Genomic DNA, 15,413 nt, shown 5'->3' on the forward strand with positions numbered 1-15,413 from the left:
TATTACGTGGGGGGAGGGCGAGGGCTACAAGAAGGAACACAAGTGTACATTCAGGTACAGCATACATAAAAAGAAAAACATTTTCAAGAGATTTTTTTTTTCCGCTCAACAAGGCAGTGTAGTTATCATATTGAACCAAGAAACCAAAAAAAAGGGGGGGTGGGGGGAAGCAACGTACATAAAAACATAAGGAGCAAGCAACAACTCACAAAGCATCAAAAATATCAGGGAAACACAATAAGAAAACACATTTTAACAGCGTGTCACAGTAGTGCAAATTGTTTCCTTCAATTTGGCTATGTCAGTTTCCATGGCTATGTGTGAGGGTAAATCGTTCCAATCAATGTATGTGTGTGGTATGAAGGATTGAGCGAAAATTGATGACCGACACAAAATGCGTTTCACTTTGTTAGGGTGATCGCGGCGAGGAAAGATAATCGGCTGTGACTGAAAAAAATCATCATGAAGTGAGGAGTGGTGGAAAATTTTATTAAATAGTGATAAGCGAGAATGTTTTCAACGAAGGCTCAAGGATTGCAAACCAGCACATTTCTTTAAAGATGTAACGCTGGTGAATGTTGATCTGAAAAAAAAATAGATCGAGCAGCACGGTTCTGCAGGGCTTCAAGGTTAGAGGCTAGATATACCTGATGGGGATCCCAAATTGCCGCGGGATATTCAATTTTCGGGCAAATGATTGTGATATATTCCTGTTTTCGTACGAGTGGTGGCGCTTGCTTGAGGGTTTAAGTATTCCAAGAGTACGGTTAGCAGCTGCCAGGGTCAAATTTATATGGTGATGCCACGTTAGGTCAGACTGGAAATGAAGGTGAAGATATGTGTAGGAAGTGGAAGGCTCAATCGTGCCGTTATTAATGAAGTGTTTTCAATTTGAGACGTTCGGCCGTTAAATGTCGTTAACTTGCTTTTAGAGATATTAAGTGACATATATTAGCGATTTGGAGTACCATAAGGTAACTGCATCAAGGTCAGATTGCAAGCATTGGCGATCGATTCAGAGGAAATTGTGCGGTAAATTACAGCATCATCGGCAAACAGACGAACCCGGGACGTTACGCAAGAAGATTGTTACAGTAAAACCTCGTTAAACCGTACCCGCTTAAACAGTAGTTTCGGTTTAAAAGTAGTAAAGTCAATTCCCCGACTCAGCGGCCATTGAACATAATGTATTTTGTATCCGCATAAACCGTACCAGCTTATTGCGTACGCATCGGTTAAAACGTAGCGTTTCCACTTTTCGTCGCGCAAACACGGCGGTGCGTCGTCTCCATCGGGCGGCCCGGCAGAACAACAAGCCTCAGAGATCGGTACAACGGCCTCCAAGCGCCCTGTGCGTTCGTACGTGAAGCCGCATCAACATCAACATCATTTCGACGCCGCATGGACGTCGTGCCAGAGAGCGTTGTGGCGTCGTGCGAGCGAGGACAAAAAAGACGCCGGGTGCTCAGCATAGAAGAAAAATTAGACATCGTGCGTGCTACCGAACGTGACGCGAAGAAGTCGGCGCTGGCCCGCTACATGGATATGCTGTTGACTACAGTGTGTGGCATTTGGAATGCGAAGTTGCTTGGCAGCGCTGCTGCGACCGCGAAGAGATGTCGGCTACGAGGTTCGACTTTTCACCATCGATGCCGCTGTTGTTGCCGAAGTGTCAACTAGCGACAGTGATGAGGACGACACGGAAAGCGACAGCACGGGCTATTCAGGCCCGACAGTGGCAGAAGCTGCGCGTTACGTCAGCCTCGTTAATGCGATCGTCGCAAGGAGAACAGGGGCGCGATAACGTAACTATTCCAAACGAAAAGTTTTCCGAACTCCGGCACCCGGCAATAAAAAAGGCGCCCCTGGACTTATGCAGCACTACTGCGCGCGTGCACGGAGAATACGTAACGCCAACGAGGAATCTGCCGTGCGAGTGTTTGCCGAGAGGATGGGGGCTGGCTGAGAAGCTGGCACGCAGCTTCAGTAAGTTTGAAGCCGCTGTCGTCGTGCTAGGCCGCCGCGACATCAAACGAAAATAACACGTACATCCCGCGAAATGAATAAATACTGCGTGTTTTTTCCCCTTTCATCGCACTCTCTCCGAGTTCCGTTTTCGACAGGTAAATGGGCGATCTCATGCTATTTCGCTTAAACAGTACTACCGTTTAGTACGTAGTTTTTCCGAGCTCCGGCCGACTACGGTTTAACGAGGTTTCACTGTAATATATAAGCTTGCCGTTATTCACCTCACCGTCTGTACCATACTTCTGATGCCCCTGACAGCCGCTCCTTCGTGCGATCGCTGTCGTTTCCTGTCACCCCAACCTTTCCGCTTTTCCTCACCAAACTGACAGACCCACCACATAAACTAGGCCATGCAGCTCTTGTAGGTAGTGCTGCATCACGTTCGTCCTGTCCAAATACTCCGTTGATGGCATTACAGTCGCTGACCGTTTATTCGGACCTCACGGGGACTGCGAGAATGTCCGAATAAACAAGTGTCCGAAAAAGCAGATTATGAAAAAAAAATGAACTCCTTTTTTTTGCACCCAGTTTAACCCAGTTTAATATGATCCGTTTGCCTATATAAGTAGTTTATCCTCAGCCAGTTCTCAGCCATAAGTGATACAACCGTTGGAAGTCCTCCCTCTGCCGCTGCTGCTAAACTAGCTGCCTTAACAGAGACCCAATGCCGTCACCACCAGAATCCAGAGGTGCACTACGTGGAAGCAGGCATTGGTGCAGCAAGTCTAGCATACAGTCGCCGACCGTTTATTCGGACCTCACGGGGACTGCGGAAATGTCCGAATAAACAGGTGTCTGAAAAAGCAGATTAAGAAAAAAAATGAAATCCTTTATTTCCACGCAGTTATTCGGGCTCGGCAGTAGGCTTAAAGAAATCGTGAATGCGCCGTTGCACGCTGTTCCGTTTACGCGCATCTCGGAGAGTGTCGTACGGTCACTATAGGCGGCTGAAAGCACAGTCACTGCTTGTACACGATCCGCATGCGACGGCAGCATAGCACATGGTGCGTCAACTTCTGACTCGGTCATCGTCCGGCGGTGCAGCAGAAACCTGACGAATGATCTTGCCGTCGTCGAGTTCTGCGCATGTCAGTACAGCAGTGTCAGCACCTGTGAAACTGTCAATGAGACGGTGTCCGGAATCGCAATGCAACCACTGCGCAAGTCTCGGCAGAACATTTTCCGCGTTGGTAGGGAGCACATCGGAAGGCGGCAAATCCTAGGCCTCCCGGCACCCGCTGGCCGGCATTCCGCAGCGCAGTCTGCGCGGGCACTGTCGGCGCCATTAGACACTTGACGAGATGTTTCCGTATGCCGCGTTGAATCACCGAAACCTCGACACAGCACACAAAGCAAACACCACCGTGCCGACACCAGTTACACAAACGAAAAAACGCGGGATGCTCGCAGCGTTGTGCGCGAAGAAACAAATCAGCTGCTGGATTGTCTTGACATGGCTTACTAAGCTGAAACCGGAACTGCTGCAGAGCCACTCTATCGAACCAGGTAGAAACGATGATGATGAGTGGGGATTTCCAGTAGCGCCACTTCGTAGGGCAGCAAGGAAGCTCCGTTCAAAACAAAAATGGCGTTCAGCAAGTCGAACCATGCACCGGTCAGAGTCGGTCGGAGTCGGTGCATGGTGCTCTCGACCGAGTTGGCTCAAGGAGTGTCCGAAAAATCAGACGAGAGGTTGCAAGGTGTCCGAACTTTCGGCAGTTGTTATACATTATGGTCTATGGGGAGAATGGCGGTGCCGCGAAGCTGACCGAATAATCGGGCATGTCCGAATTTTCGGAGTCCGGAAAATCGGTCGTCGACTGTAATTGATACTGGAGCCCCAGTGTCCTTAATGAGCGCTAACCTATGTCGCTAACCATCACTCGAGCCGTACGTGTCGCCAATGCCACTGTCCGTCAGGGGTATGTGCAGTGCTCGCATAGGAATGGCTGGCCGCCAAGTTCCAGTCATGTTCACTGTGCTGACCAGTTGCCCTCTTGACATAATTTTCGGGCTCGACTTTCTGTGACACATTCTGCCCTCGACTGTTCCACCGGTACACTGTGCCTCGAGCTTCCTCTTTTTTCAGACGTTCGCCCCAAACAACCGAACACCCTCTGCACTACAGTGTTTGTTCGCTTACCTCCAAAAGCCCTAACCTTCGTCGTATTGGCCTCAACGGCAACTGTGCCTGATGGCGACTATGTCATCGCACCTATTCGTAATGTCCTCCTGGCGTGTGAAATCTCTGTGCCACACTCTGTCATAACCCTTGCTGCGAATCGGGTGTGTCTCCCCATTATCAATTTTGGCTTGACGAAGCAAGTGTTACCTGGAGGCGTAGCGGTGGCTACGCTCTGGTCAGTGACAGACGACCACGTCACTGCATTTGCAGCCAACGCGTCTCCAGATCCTCCTCATTACCCACAGGATACCTTGAACCTCGACGGCCCATTACATCCCATGGTCGCTCCAGACCTCGCACCTGACCAAGCAGCCACCCTATATCGCCTTTTGCTTTCCTACCACGACTTCTCTGACACTGCCAATCGATTACTTGGTCAGACGTCCCTTGTTCAAGCAGTAACGGCTTTCCCTGTACCTCAGTCTGTCAAAGCGGAGTTTTGTGGGGCTCTGTTCTTATTTCCGACGGTTCGTGAAAGATTTCGCAGCAATCGCTCAACCACTCACTGAACTTCTGGAGAAAGACGTGCCGTGAGGCTGCCTCATTTTCATGCCTTTTCACGATTCTCACCAATCCACCGGTCTTGGCCCACTTTGACCTGTCCGCACCTACAGAAGTCCGAACCGATGCCAGTGGTTATGGGATCGGCAGTGTCTTATCGCAACGCCAACACGGACACGACCGTGTCCATTCAAATGCCGATGCCTAATTCAAACCGCCGATGCGAGGGTATCGTCAATGTGGCACGAAACCGTATCATTTGTTGCCGACTCCAAAATTTATCAAAATGAATTGTTTTCTCATTCAAATGTGCTTTTTTTTTTATTGCCCGATAATTCGCAAAATTCTGCGGCCTCTTTCAGTGTAAGAAAAATCTATCAGCGATTACTCATTTGCATAAAAGGTCGAATTTCAATACAACGAAATTTTGACATAATGAAGCAGATTGGTGATCTTACCTACATATTATATCGAGGCTTAACTGTATAATAGATTTTTACCGGCTTGCGCAGTAAAGTATAGTCGCCGACCGATTTTCCGGACTCCAATTATTCGGTCAGCTTCGCGGCACCGCCGTTCTCTCCATAGACCATAATGTATAATAACTGCCGAAAGTTCGGACACCTTGCAACCTCTCGTCTGATTTTTCGGACTCTCCTTGAGCCAACTCGGTCGAGAATACCGTGCACCGACTCTGACCGGTGCACGGTTCGACTTGCTGAACGCCATTTTTGTTATGAACGGAGCTTCCTTGCTGCCCCACGAAGTGGCGCTACTGAAAATCCCCGCTCATCATCATCGTTTCTGCCCGATTCGATAGAGTGACTTTACAACAGTTCCGGTTTCAGCTTAGTAAGCCATGTCAAGACAATCCAGCAGCCGATTTGTTTCTTTGCGCACGACGCTGCGGGCAGGCCGCGTTTTTTCGTTTGTGTGACTGGTGTCAGCTTGGCGGTGTTTGCTTTGTGTGCTGTGTCGAGGTTTCGGTGATCCAACGCGGCATACGGAAACATCGCGTCAAGTCTCTAATGGCGCCGACAGTGCCCGCGCAGACTGCGCTGCGGAATGCCAGGAAGCGGGTGCCGGGAGGCCTAAGATTTGTCGCCTTCCGATGCGCTCCCTACCGACGCGGAAAATGTTCTGCCGAGACTTGCGCAGTGGTTGCATTGCGATTCCGGACACCGTCTCATTGAGGTGGTGACACTGCTGTACTGACATGCGTAGAACTCGACGACGGCGAGATCATTCGTCAGGTTTCTGCTGCACCGCCGGACGATGACCGAGTCGGAAGTTGACGCACCATGTGCTACGCTGCCGTCGCATGCGGATCGTGTACAAGCAGTGACTGTGCTTTCAGCTGCCTATTACGAACCTTACGATCCTCTCTGAGATTCAGGCTTATCTGATTGCGTGTAAACGGAACAGCGTGCAACGGCGCATTCACGATTTCTTCAAGCCTACTGCCGAGCCCGAATAAGTGCGTGGAAATAAAGGATTTAATTTTTTTTTTCTTAATCTGCTTTTTCGGACACCTGTTTATTCGGACATTTCCGCAGTCCCCGTGAGGTCCGAATAAACGGTCGGCGACTGTAGTCCCATGCATAATGTGAAGTACGGGGGCATGATTTTGAACAGAACTCCATGGCATGAAATGTGCCTCCCATTCTTTTAGGACCAGGAGGACAGCGAGGGGGCAGAGCTTGCGGGTGAAGATGACAATGGTGGTTCCAACCGGCAGCCCCGAAGGGGACCCCCACCCCGGAGGCCTTTCTACCGACGCTACTTCCGCCGGCCACGAGGCATTCCCCGCAACTCGGGAGGAGACCGTGCCAGCCTTCAAGGGGAGGCAAGTACTTTTGCCAGGCACAGTGTGTGCTCCCAGTTTGCATGCTTCCTTCTTTCGCACAGTCACTCTTCTCTACTTTCGGAGGTTTGTTCACTCACCAAAGCACCATGGTAACCACTAGTACTCGCACCATTTTTCATTGCTCACCCCACTTTTCTTTTGTGGCTTTGCTAGTGCTTCAGTGCAACTGGTCTGAACACATGGCTTTCAGTACTCGACCTAAGAGTCTTTTAAAAACACTGCTCTCTTGGTGAAAAGTTCTTCTCCAGAGTGTGCATTTGCCACTTCCACGGTCCTTTACGAGTCAAAAAATGTTTGCAACAATGTTATGGCCCATGCTTTTATGTATATTGATTAAGGCATAGTGACACTAAAATTGCTGTCTGTTGATCTTGGTTTCCCTACTGCCAGTGATGGCAGTCTCTCTAGTGTTGCCAGCCATTGTAGCCTGCTGGTGGCTGTATCTGTAGTGCGAAGTCAAGTAGCCGATAGGCAATTTTGTTACCACTGCGCAGCAGCATGACAGCACTATCCACATTCCGATGTTGCTCTCATGTAACTTGTTTCTGACGATTTCCATACATGCTGTAAGCTGTTTTGATGTGTTTTACCTCTCTGAAAAATGCATGTAGCCCGTTTGCTATCGAAATGTCAAGAGCACAGCTTTCTGCATTTAAATGCAGGTTTAAACTGGCTCTTCCAGCAACATGAAGAACAACGGGGCATGTTGAAAATAATGAAACTTGATTGAAGGTCTGACTGGAAAAAAAAAAAGTTGTTTACATGTTCATGTATGCTGCTGCTACAAAGCATAAAGTGATTGGTGCATTTACAGCCATCTTGACCACAACTTGAAAAAGCAGCACCCCTCTCCATACGTCACGTGAATTTTTTTACAGCTGGTTCCTTGGAACCTGATTGGAAGTAGTACTCTTTTTGCTGGAATCGCGCGTCTGAAATTGTCAAGCATTGTGCAGGAAGTCTGAAATTTCCCTTTCTCAAAGGATTGAAATCTGCTAGCATTGGTTTCACATCATTTCAGACCCCTGGACTAGCCTTACTTGTTTGGTGTGCTGCAGTATTGTATACACCAATGCATACATCAAAGCATCAATTTAGCTATGCACAAAAGCATCACTGTTGTCTCTCTGCTCGTGCTATTGCTATTTTCCCTGGATTCCACCACGATGCACGCCAGTAGTGAAAGCTACACTGAGCATCGCGAGTTGGCACAGCGTGATACGAGATAACACCAGCTTCTTTGTATCCGTGTCACCCATGGTCATGGTCCACGTGCCCAAAGAGAGAGAGCAAAGGAAAGAAAGCAAAGTGGTGCCCGTCCAGTTAGGATCTCTGCCTCCCTCTCTATCTCTCTCAGCATGTCACAGAAGCAGAAAGCGGTAGTAGTATGGTCCCATAGCGGTAGCAGTGCACAACCCAGTTAGTAGAAGATGGCACTGACTTGAGGTGCAAAGGTGGCTGTGTCGCTTCAGCTGCAAAGTTTGCCAGAGTAGAGTCGCGATAATTCAAACTTTCGGTTAACTCTTTCATTACCCTGAGGAAATGGTAGTTTCTTTATAGGTCTCAGAAAAAAAAAAATTATTTACCACTAAGAATAATGTTCCGGCATGCATTGCAGCTTAGCATATTGTATACAGTCGCCGACCGATTTTCCGGACTCCGAAAATTCGGACATGCCCGATTATTCGGTCAGCTTCGCGGCACCGCCATTCTTCCCATAGACCATAATGTATAACAACTGCCGAAAGTTCGGACACCTTGCAACCTCTCGTCTGATTTTTCGGACACTCCTTGAGCCAACTCGGTCGAGAGCACCATGCACCGACTCTGACCGGTGCATGGTTCGACTTGCTGAACGCCATTTTTGTTTTGAACGGAGCTTCCTTGCTGCCCTACGAAGTGGCGCTACTGGAAATCCCCGCTCATCATCATCGTTTCTGCCTGGTTCGATAGAGTGGCTCTGCAGCAGTTCCGGTTTCAGCTTAGTAAGCCATGTCAAGACAATCCAGCAGCTGATTTGTTTCTTCGCGCACGACGCTGCGAGCATGCCGCGTTTTTTTGCAACGTTTTTTTTTTCGCTTGTGTGACTGGTGTCAGTACGGTGGTGTTTGCATTGTGTGCTGTGTCGAGGTTTCGATGATCCAACACGGCATACGGAAACATCTCGTCAAGTGTCTAATGGCGCCGACAGTGCCCGCGCAGACTGCGCTGCGGAATGCCGGCAAGCGGGTGCCGGGAGGCCTAAGATTTGTCGCCTTCCGATGTGCTGCCTACCGACGCGGAAAATGTTCTGCCGAGACTTGCGCAGTGGTTGCATTGCGATTCCAGACACCGTCTCATTGACAGTTTCACAGGTGCTGACACTGCTGTACTGACATGCGCAGAACTCGACGACGGCGAGATCATTCGTCAGGTTTCTGCTGCACCGCCAGACGATGACCGAGTCGGAAGTTGACGCACCATGTGCTATGCTGCCGTCGCATGCGGAGCGTGTACAAGCAGTGACTGTGCTTTCAGACCCTCTCCGAGATTCAGGCTTATCTGATTGCGCGTAAACGGAACAGCGTGCAACGGCGCATTTGCGATTTCTTCAAGCCTACTGCCGAGCCCGAATAAGTGCGTGGAAATAAAGGATTTCGTTTTTTTTTTTTTTCATAATCTGCTTTTTCGGACACCTGTTTATTCGGACATTTCCGCAGTCCCTGTGAGGTCCGAATAAACGGTCGGCGACTGTATGACATGCTCCTTCCAAAAGCATACATCACCGAACCAAAAAATTGTGACGTAGAACAAAAACTCTAGAAAGCAGCATTTTTGCTGCCAATTAAAAAAAAAAAACAAGGTATATGCAAAACCATAATTATCTCAAAGGAAATTCAGAATAAACATTTCAAAGATAAATAACCCTGGAATAGTGTCTGAAAAAATAAATGCTTAGTACACAGCCGTTCTTCAGATGCAAAAAAGAAATTAGGACTATTTTATCGCTCGTGCCACGCAGTGAAGCAGTTCCTTGATATTGTGAAGCGTAGATGCCCTCCGCACTTTTCCCACTAAATGTCTATTCGGCTTCGTAGTCCTCGTCACACATTTTGCAGTTCCACCTTTTCAGCATATTCTGAGGATGGTCTGATGAGAAGTCCAAGGAACATGCTTCACCAGTTCGTCTAGAGTCATGCACCTCTTTCCAGGATCGATTGCTCTCAGCAAAGCTGGACGACTACAAGATTATGCATCCAAGCTTATCTGTTTGCATTTTTGCAGATTCTTTATCACCTCTGCACACAAGTAGAGTAGAAAGAAACCTCACGCTGTTGTAAATTGTCTTGCGCTGCTTCGTAGTGCTGGACCAAGATGCACTCCGGGTTGTTTGCATGACGTGAACGGAAGTTTTTTTGCTGACGATGGCAGCACATCACGGCCAAGCAAAGTATGCACGCTGAAGATCGTAAGGCTGTCAAGTCGTGCAAAAAGATAAACAGTTAAGCGCGCACAAGGAAGGAGACCGCTCAAGGCTGTTAGGGAAACTCGCCGGTGAACAGCTGCGTTTGTCCCGCACTGACTCAAAACATTGTTGCCGTCAGAGCTTGAATCTGCTATGCAGTCATATTCAGAATCATAGCTCGAGTCCTCATCACTAAATTCAAGCGCGGCTGCAGCAAAGTTTCGAGCACGACACTTTTTTCACAACACAGCCGCGCAAGACGACGCCATGGGAGCGATTTTCAATAACTGCACAGTGACACCGGCAGCACCCCTTGCCTGGATTTCACGAGGGAAGCACCACTGAAACTCTTGGAAACTTTGAAAATGCCAGGTCCACATGTTGGACATGCAGCGGGCCTTCAGAAATATACTTCAGTGTAACAAGATGACTCGGACTCTATACCAAAGCGTACTAGTAAATAGGTGGCGACATCTTTGGTTAATTGTCACCACTCAGTACTGTCGGGACAGCAAAGCTGGCAATATAATTTAATTCACGACTTGCAGGTTGTCATTTGATTACAAAATTTTGATGCTAGTTTGGCGTAATCGTGAACGGCATGCTTTTTTCAAGCGTGACAGAACGTGGCAGCCATGTCTCTTTTCGCCAGAACATACGCACATTAGTTCACAAAAAGGTCTGTCAAAAATCACATTTCCAGGGCACGAAAACTTAAATTGATTCTGAAAGTGCAGTGCCTGTGGTAACTACTGGATGGTTCAATATGTCGAAATCGGAGATCTAAAGCATCGATCACCGGTGATGGATTTGAAAGAGTTAAGCATGCACAGGGTGTCCATCAACCAGGAAAAACTGGAATTCTCAGGGAATTTGTGCCTATGTCAGGGAAAATTAGCTATAATTTTATTGAAAGGGTTGAAAGTTGCGGTAATGCTAGCTCGAATAACAGACAGGAATCGTAATGAATCGTCTTGGACACCCTGTTGTCAGCTGGAGTTGCCAGTGCACAGTCAACGACCGACTTTCCGGATGCCCGATAATTTGGACAGCTTCGTGGCACCACCACGCGCCCCATAGAGTCATTAGAACGCCTGAAATTTCGGGCGCAAGAACTCTTCGCCATCCGATTTTCCGGGCTTCTTGCGCTGACCGCAGGTCCAAAATGGCATTCATCAAAAGCCACCACTGCTGCCGTTTTGATTACCTCGCCACGTTAAAACAGCACTCTCACATGTGGGTCCGCTGGCAGCCGTAGCCACCACTGCGGCAACGCTCGACCTAGCTGCTTCGGCATTCATTACTAAGCTTCTTGCCATTGGGTGCAGTGTTTTTCATTGAAAGTATTCGCTGTTGTTAGCAATGGCACCGACTCCGCCTTTGTAATCCTCTTCGAATCTGTGAGCTTCTAATCTTCGAAGCTCACAGAGCACTACGTAATGCCAGTCTCCGAAAGTTAGCTTTGCCTTAGTACAGCAGTGTTACGCGGTGAAGGATAACAAGCGTGCGAAGGGGCGATTGTCATGGGACATTATGTATTTCTTAATTATACATGCGTGCACCCCCATCTCCTGTCACAGTATGAGCACCGATATGCCTAACGAGTGTACTGGCAGGCCTTAAGAGCTTTTTCGGGCGTGCCAGTGGCAATTTTAGATCTTAAGGGCAATTAAAGACATGCATTCATTTTTTCGGACTGCCTGATTTTTCATATGTTTCTGCGGCCCCTAGGGAGTCCGAAAAATAGAACGTTGACTGTACAACTGACCAAGAGGATGCTTCAAATGATCTATCGGGTGAACACGTGGCAGGAGGAGGATGAGAACGGAAAGGACTGATGCACTGAGGAATTAATGGCAAAGGAAGCGTGCCGCCGCCTCTTTGAAGGAGCTTAAGCTCAAAAAGCAGTGTTGGCTGACGCCGAGATGCAGGTGTCCCTCATTCAAATCAGAATAAACTCTTTAAAGCAGTGAAACCCAACACTGAGATGTGTACGAGCTGAGAGTATGTCAGGACAGTTGAGGTTGACTTTCCAGCTGCTGAGAGAGAATCTTAATTGTGACTAAGTTCAGGCCTCATACCGATGAGCTTGCTGTCAGTTTATAGAAATAGCTCATATTCAAAAGTATTTACTTGTGCATGCATCTTCTTTTCAATCATACTTGAACATGTCCGACTCAATTTGGAATGGGTTTTACTATTCTTTTTCGCTGTGCCCTCTGTTTTCTTTTTACATAAAATAGACAGTACTCCTTACTATTCAAACTGGATTAAGTCATTGTTTTGTTTCAACATGCTTACTAGAGAGTGACAGCATCGAGCAACATGGTGTCGGCCTGTCTTGACATAAAACAAAGTTCTGGCTCATTCAGGGAATTTTGCAAAGGTGCTCAGGGAAAACCTAGAAAACTCTGGCAATTTGAAAATGTTAACTTGGTAGACACCCTGAGGAAATAACTCGGGAAGTATAGCGGTTACACAGAAAGTAATGACATATTGGAAATCTGCTTGCACAGTCGACGAGTGATAATATGGACTCCGTGGGGAACGTAATTAAGTCCAAAGTATCGAATGTCCGAAAAAAACGGATGTATCCAAAAAAGATTATTTACGTTTTAAGGCCCTTGTGCAAGGAAGTGGTCAATTCATTGCTGGATGCACCTCCACTTACACTGAAAAGGCTCGAGTTGGATCCGCATGTGAAGGCTCCAGAGCACAGGGCACATATCATTATCTGGCACACGACACCGCGCGGCCGACATCTGCAAAGTCTTGAAATGTAATGGTGGCAGGAATTGGAACATAGCAGCCTAGCAGGTCACCAATGATGTCTGCATTTCAGCTCGTTGCGGTAGGCAGCAGTTCGGGCTCCTCATTTGCTGAGCCGGGGTTGATCTGGAAGATAACTTTTCACCATTGGCGACTGAACCCACAACCTTGAGATATGCCCTTTCGGGCAAAAAATTGTTCTGCATCCGCCGGCCATGACTTTGAGTTGCGCTGGCTAACACTTCCAGGGCTAGATCTAGTGCACATAAATATGCAAGTTAGTGAACGGATTGATGACTGTTGCTGTAGCACAGTTAGTAGCGCATTACATGTGTAATGCAAAAATTGTGGGTTAAGATCCCACCAGCAACAAGTTATATTTTCGTCCTCTTTCATTTCCCCTTCATTATTTTGAACATTACAATTTCAACCACGGCTAATTACCCCGAACGTTTCCTTCGCTTCATTGCCTGTTGGCTTTATATGGTTGGGATTAATAAAGATCGAGCCCGTTTCTCTTCTTCTTGTTCAGTGTTGGCCGAAGACAATTGGCCAGAAACTTGGTACCCAATACTGAGAACTTTTCTGGTAAGTTGCCTGTAGGCAACACTCTCCATAAAGGCTTAAAGAAGTGCAATGAAGCTTGTTCGTTTCTTGTAAACACATTGTTCATGGCAGACTTTTATTTTTTTTTCAGCATAGGGGTTACTGGTGCTTAGATTCATAAAATTTTAGAAAAATGCCAGTTACCAGGGAAAAACAGGCCGGTTCTGTACAACTCCTGTAAACTTGTGTAAGGGCTGCTGTTCCCCCCCTCCCCCATTATTTTGATGTGTGATGCGGGGCCAAACCTTTTCGTGAGGATAGTGCTGGCACAACCAGTGAATTGTGCACACGCTGGTTCTTAGCTACACTCGAAAATTTGCCAATACACGTGTGCCACATTGGGGTACGAACGAGAGTGCTTCTCCAATGAAAGGTTTTTTTATTTTTTATTATTCTTTTTTTCCCCCCCAATTTTGGGCTCCCAAGTTCGAGTTGCGGTTTGGCTCTCACACGAGTCTGTGCGGTATATAAGAGACTGTCGCGCAGAATTTCCTCTGAAGGGAGCAGTCAGAGTGTACTGTGGTGCCCTGGATGATAAGCCAGCAGTGAGGTAAAAGTTACAGGCATAAGTTGTCCAGAAGTACTTAAGAATGGAATGTAAAAAGGACCAAAGCTGTAGCTCTCTACAACACTGGTGCAAATATTTTATACAGGTTCCATAGGAGTCCTAGTGTGCCACTTGTGGGTACCAGTGTTTCACATTTTGTGTGAAACTGCAACTTTGTTTTAGCTCCAGTAATAGGCCTAGCTTGAGTCGATTATACATGTGAAAATTGTACTTCTTGCATCGTGTATTGGATGGTGCAGTGGCTGCTCATGTTGCCTTTTCATGCTTTGCTTTGGACCCTATGTTTTCAATTGACCCCTGTGAGGGTGTGTTGAAGCAATGCAAGTGGACTTGGTGCAGATGTAGTTGCCATGTTGTGGTCCCAAATGATGTGCTTCAGCAACTGGGTATCCCACTGCAATTTAATGTCGGCACATTTGTAGTAGTTATGGCTGAAAGTGAAACCTTTAATTTGCCAATAGCGTGCTTGTGAGGAGAAGCTTATAGCATTTTGTTATCTGGTAACACTTCTTTATTCAGATATACGTTTTCTGCACTTACTGATGTGCTTTCTGAAAGAGTGCGGCCACTTGCGTTACTTCAGCTAGTCAGTGCCCACAGCCGGAAAAGAAGTAGGGCACACGAGTGTGGGTGCTTCTTCCTAGGACCTGGATCGCGGTGATGACGAGGACGGGGACTACTCGGGCGGCCGAGCCGATGGTGGCTCTCGGAGGCCCCCCCAGCCTCGCAAGTTTTATGGCCGCTACTTCAGGCGCCGGCCGCGGCGACCACGCAGTGACACTGAAGGCAGTCAGAGCGGCCTCGACGGCGAAGCGAAGGTGCGGCTGAGGGCACCTTTCGCCCCAACCTCTTTCTTTCGCCTTTCTTTTGTCACCTGTGAGTGTGTTGGTGGAGTAGTACTTGTGCTATAAATTTTTCTCCGGGGGGTTCTATACAGGACATGTCCACAAACCATGCAGTCTTGAAGTCAAAGCTGTGTTTATAAAAATCTTTTGGCCAGAGACTAAGATTTCTTTCTTTTTGTGTGTGTCCTTGTTTCCTTGTGTATGAAAGCAAGCTTTACAAATGATGTTAAATCCATTTTGATTGCAATTCTTGGTAACTACAGCCATGTGTTTGGAGGATGAGAAGGCTGTATTGGCACAAGACACTACAGTCAATCCCGCATGTATAGGACTAGAAGGGGGTCGTGTAACAGTTGAATATGTCAACAATTCGAAATACAAAATATGCCTGTCTGGAGCTTATCTGAAACCTCTGCATGTCTCGGTACAGTTTTCAAAGATCATGAAAAGGGAGAATTTACTGAGTTGCGTCTCCAGGGCAAGCGCCTCCAAGAGGAAGATTTCTGCTGCAGCCGCGGTGCTGTGATGTTTAGTGAGTAGCAGAAAGCGCACAGTGAGACACTTGCCCGCACTGCCCGGCTAATGTCATGAAGCCTTGA

General features: G+C 47.6%; 1 protein-coding gene across 2 annotated transcripts in view; it reads left to right on the forward strand.

Annotated features, from left to right (window-relative positions):
* The window catches only part of LOC135904540 (Y-box-binding protein 1-like), a 48,940-nt gene that overhangs the window by 19,769 nt on the left and 13,758 nt on the right, over positions 1-15,413 (forward strand). Inside the window, exons 6-7 of one of the 2 annotated variants that reach the window (XM_065435356.1) lie at positions 6,387-6,560; positions 14,614-14,787. In XM_065435356.1, the coding sequence (XP_065291428.1) occupies positions 6,387-6,560; positions 14,614-14,787 (348 nt within the window). The remainder of the gene's footprint in view (positions 1-6,386; positions 6,561-14,613; positions 14,788-15,413) is intronic. The other variant, XM_065435357.1, reaches the window with a different exon arrangement.

This window comes from Dermacentor albipictus, chromosome 2 (assembly GCF_038994185.2).
Source record: "Dermacentor albipictus isolate Rhodes 1998 colony chromosome 2, USDA_Dalb.pri_finalv2, whole genome shotgun sequence".
NCBI lineage: Eukaryota > Metazoa > Arthropoda > Arachnida > Ixodida > Ixodidae > Dermacentor > Dermacentor albipictus.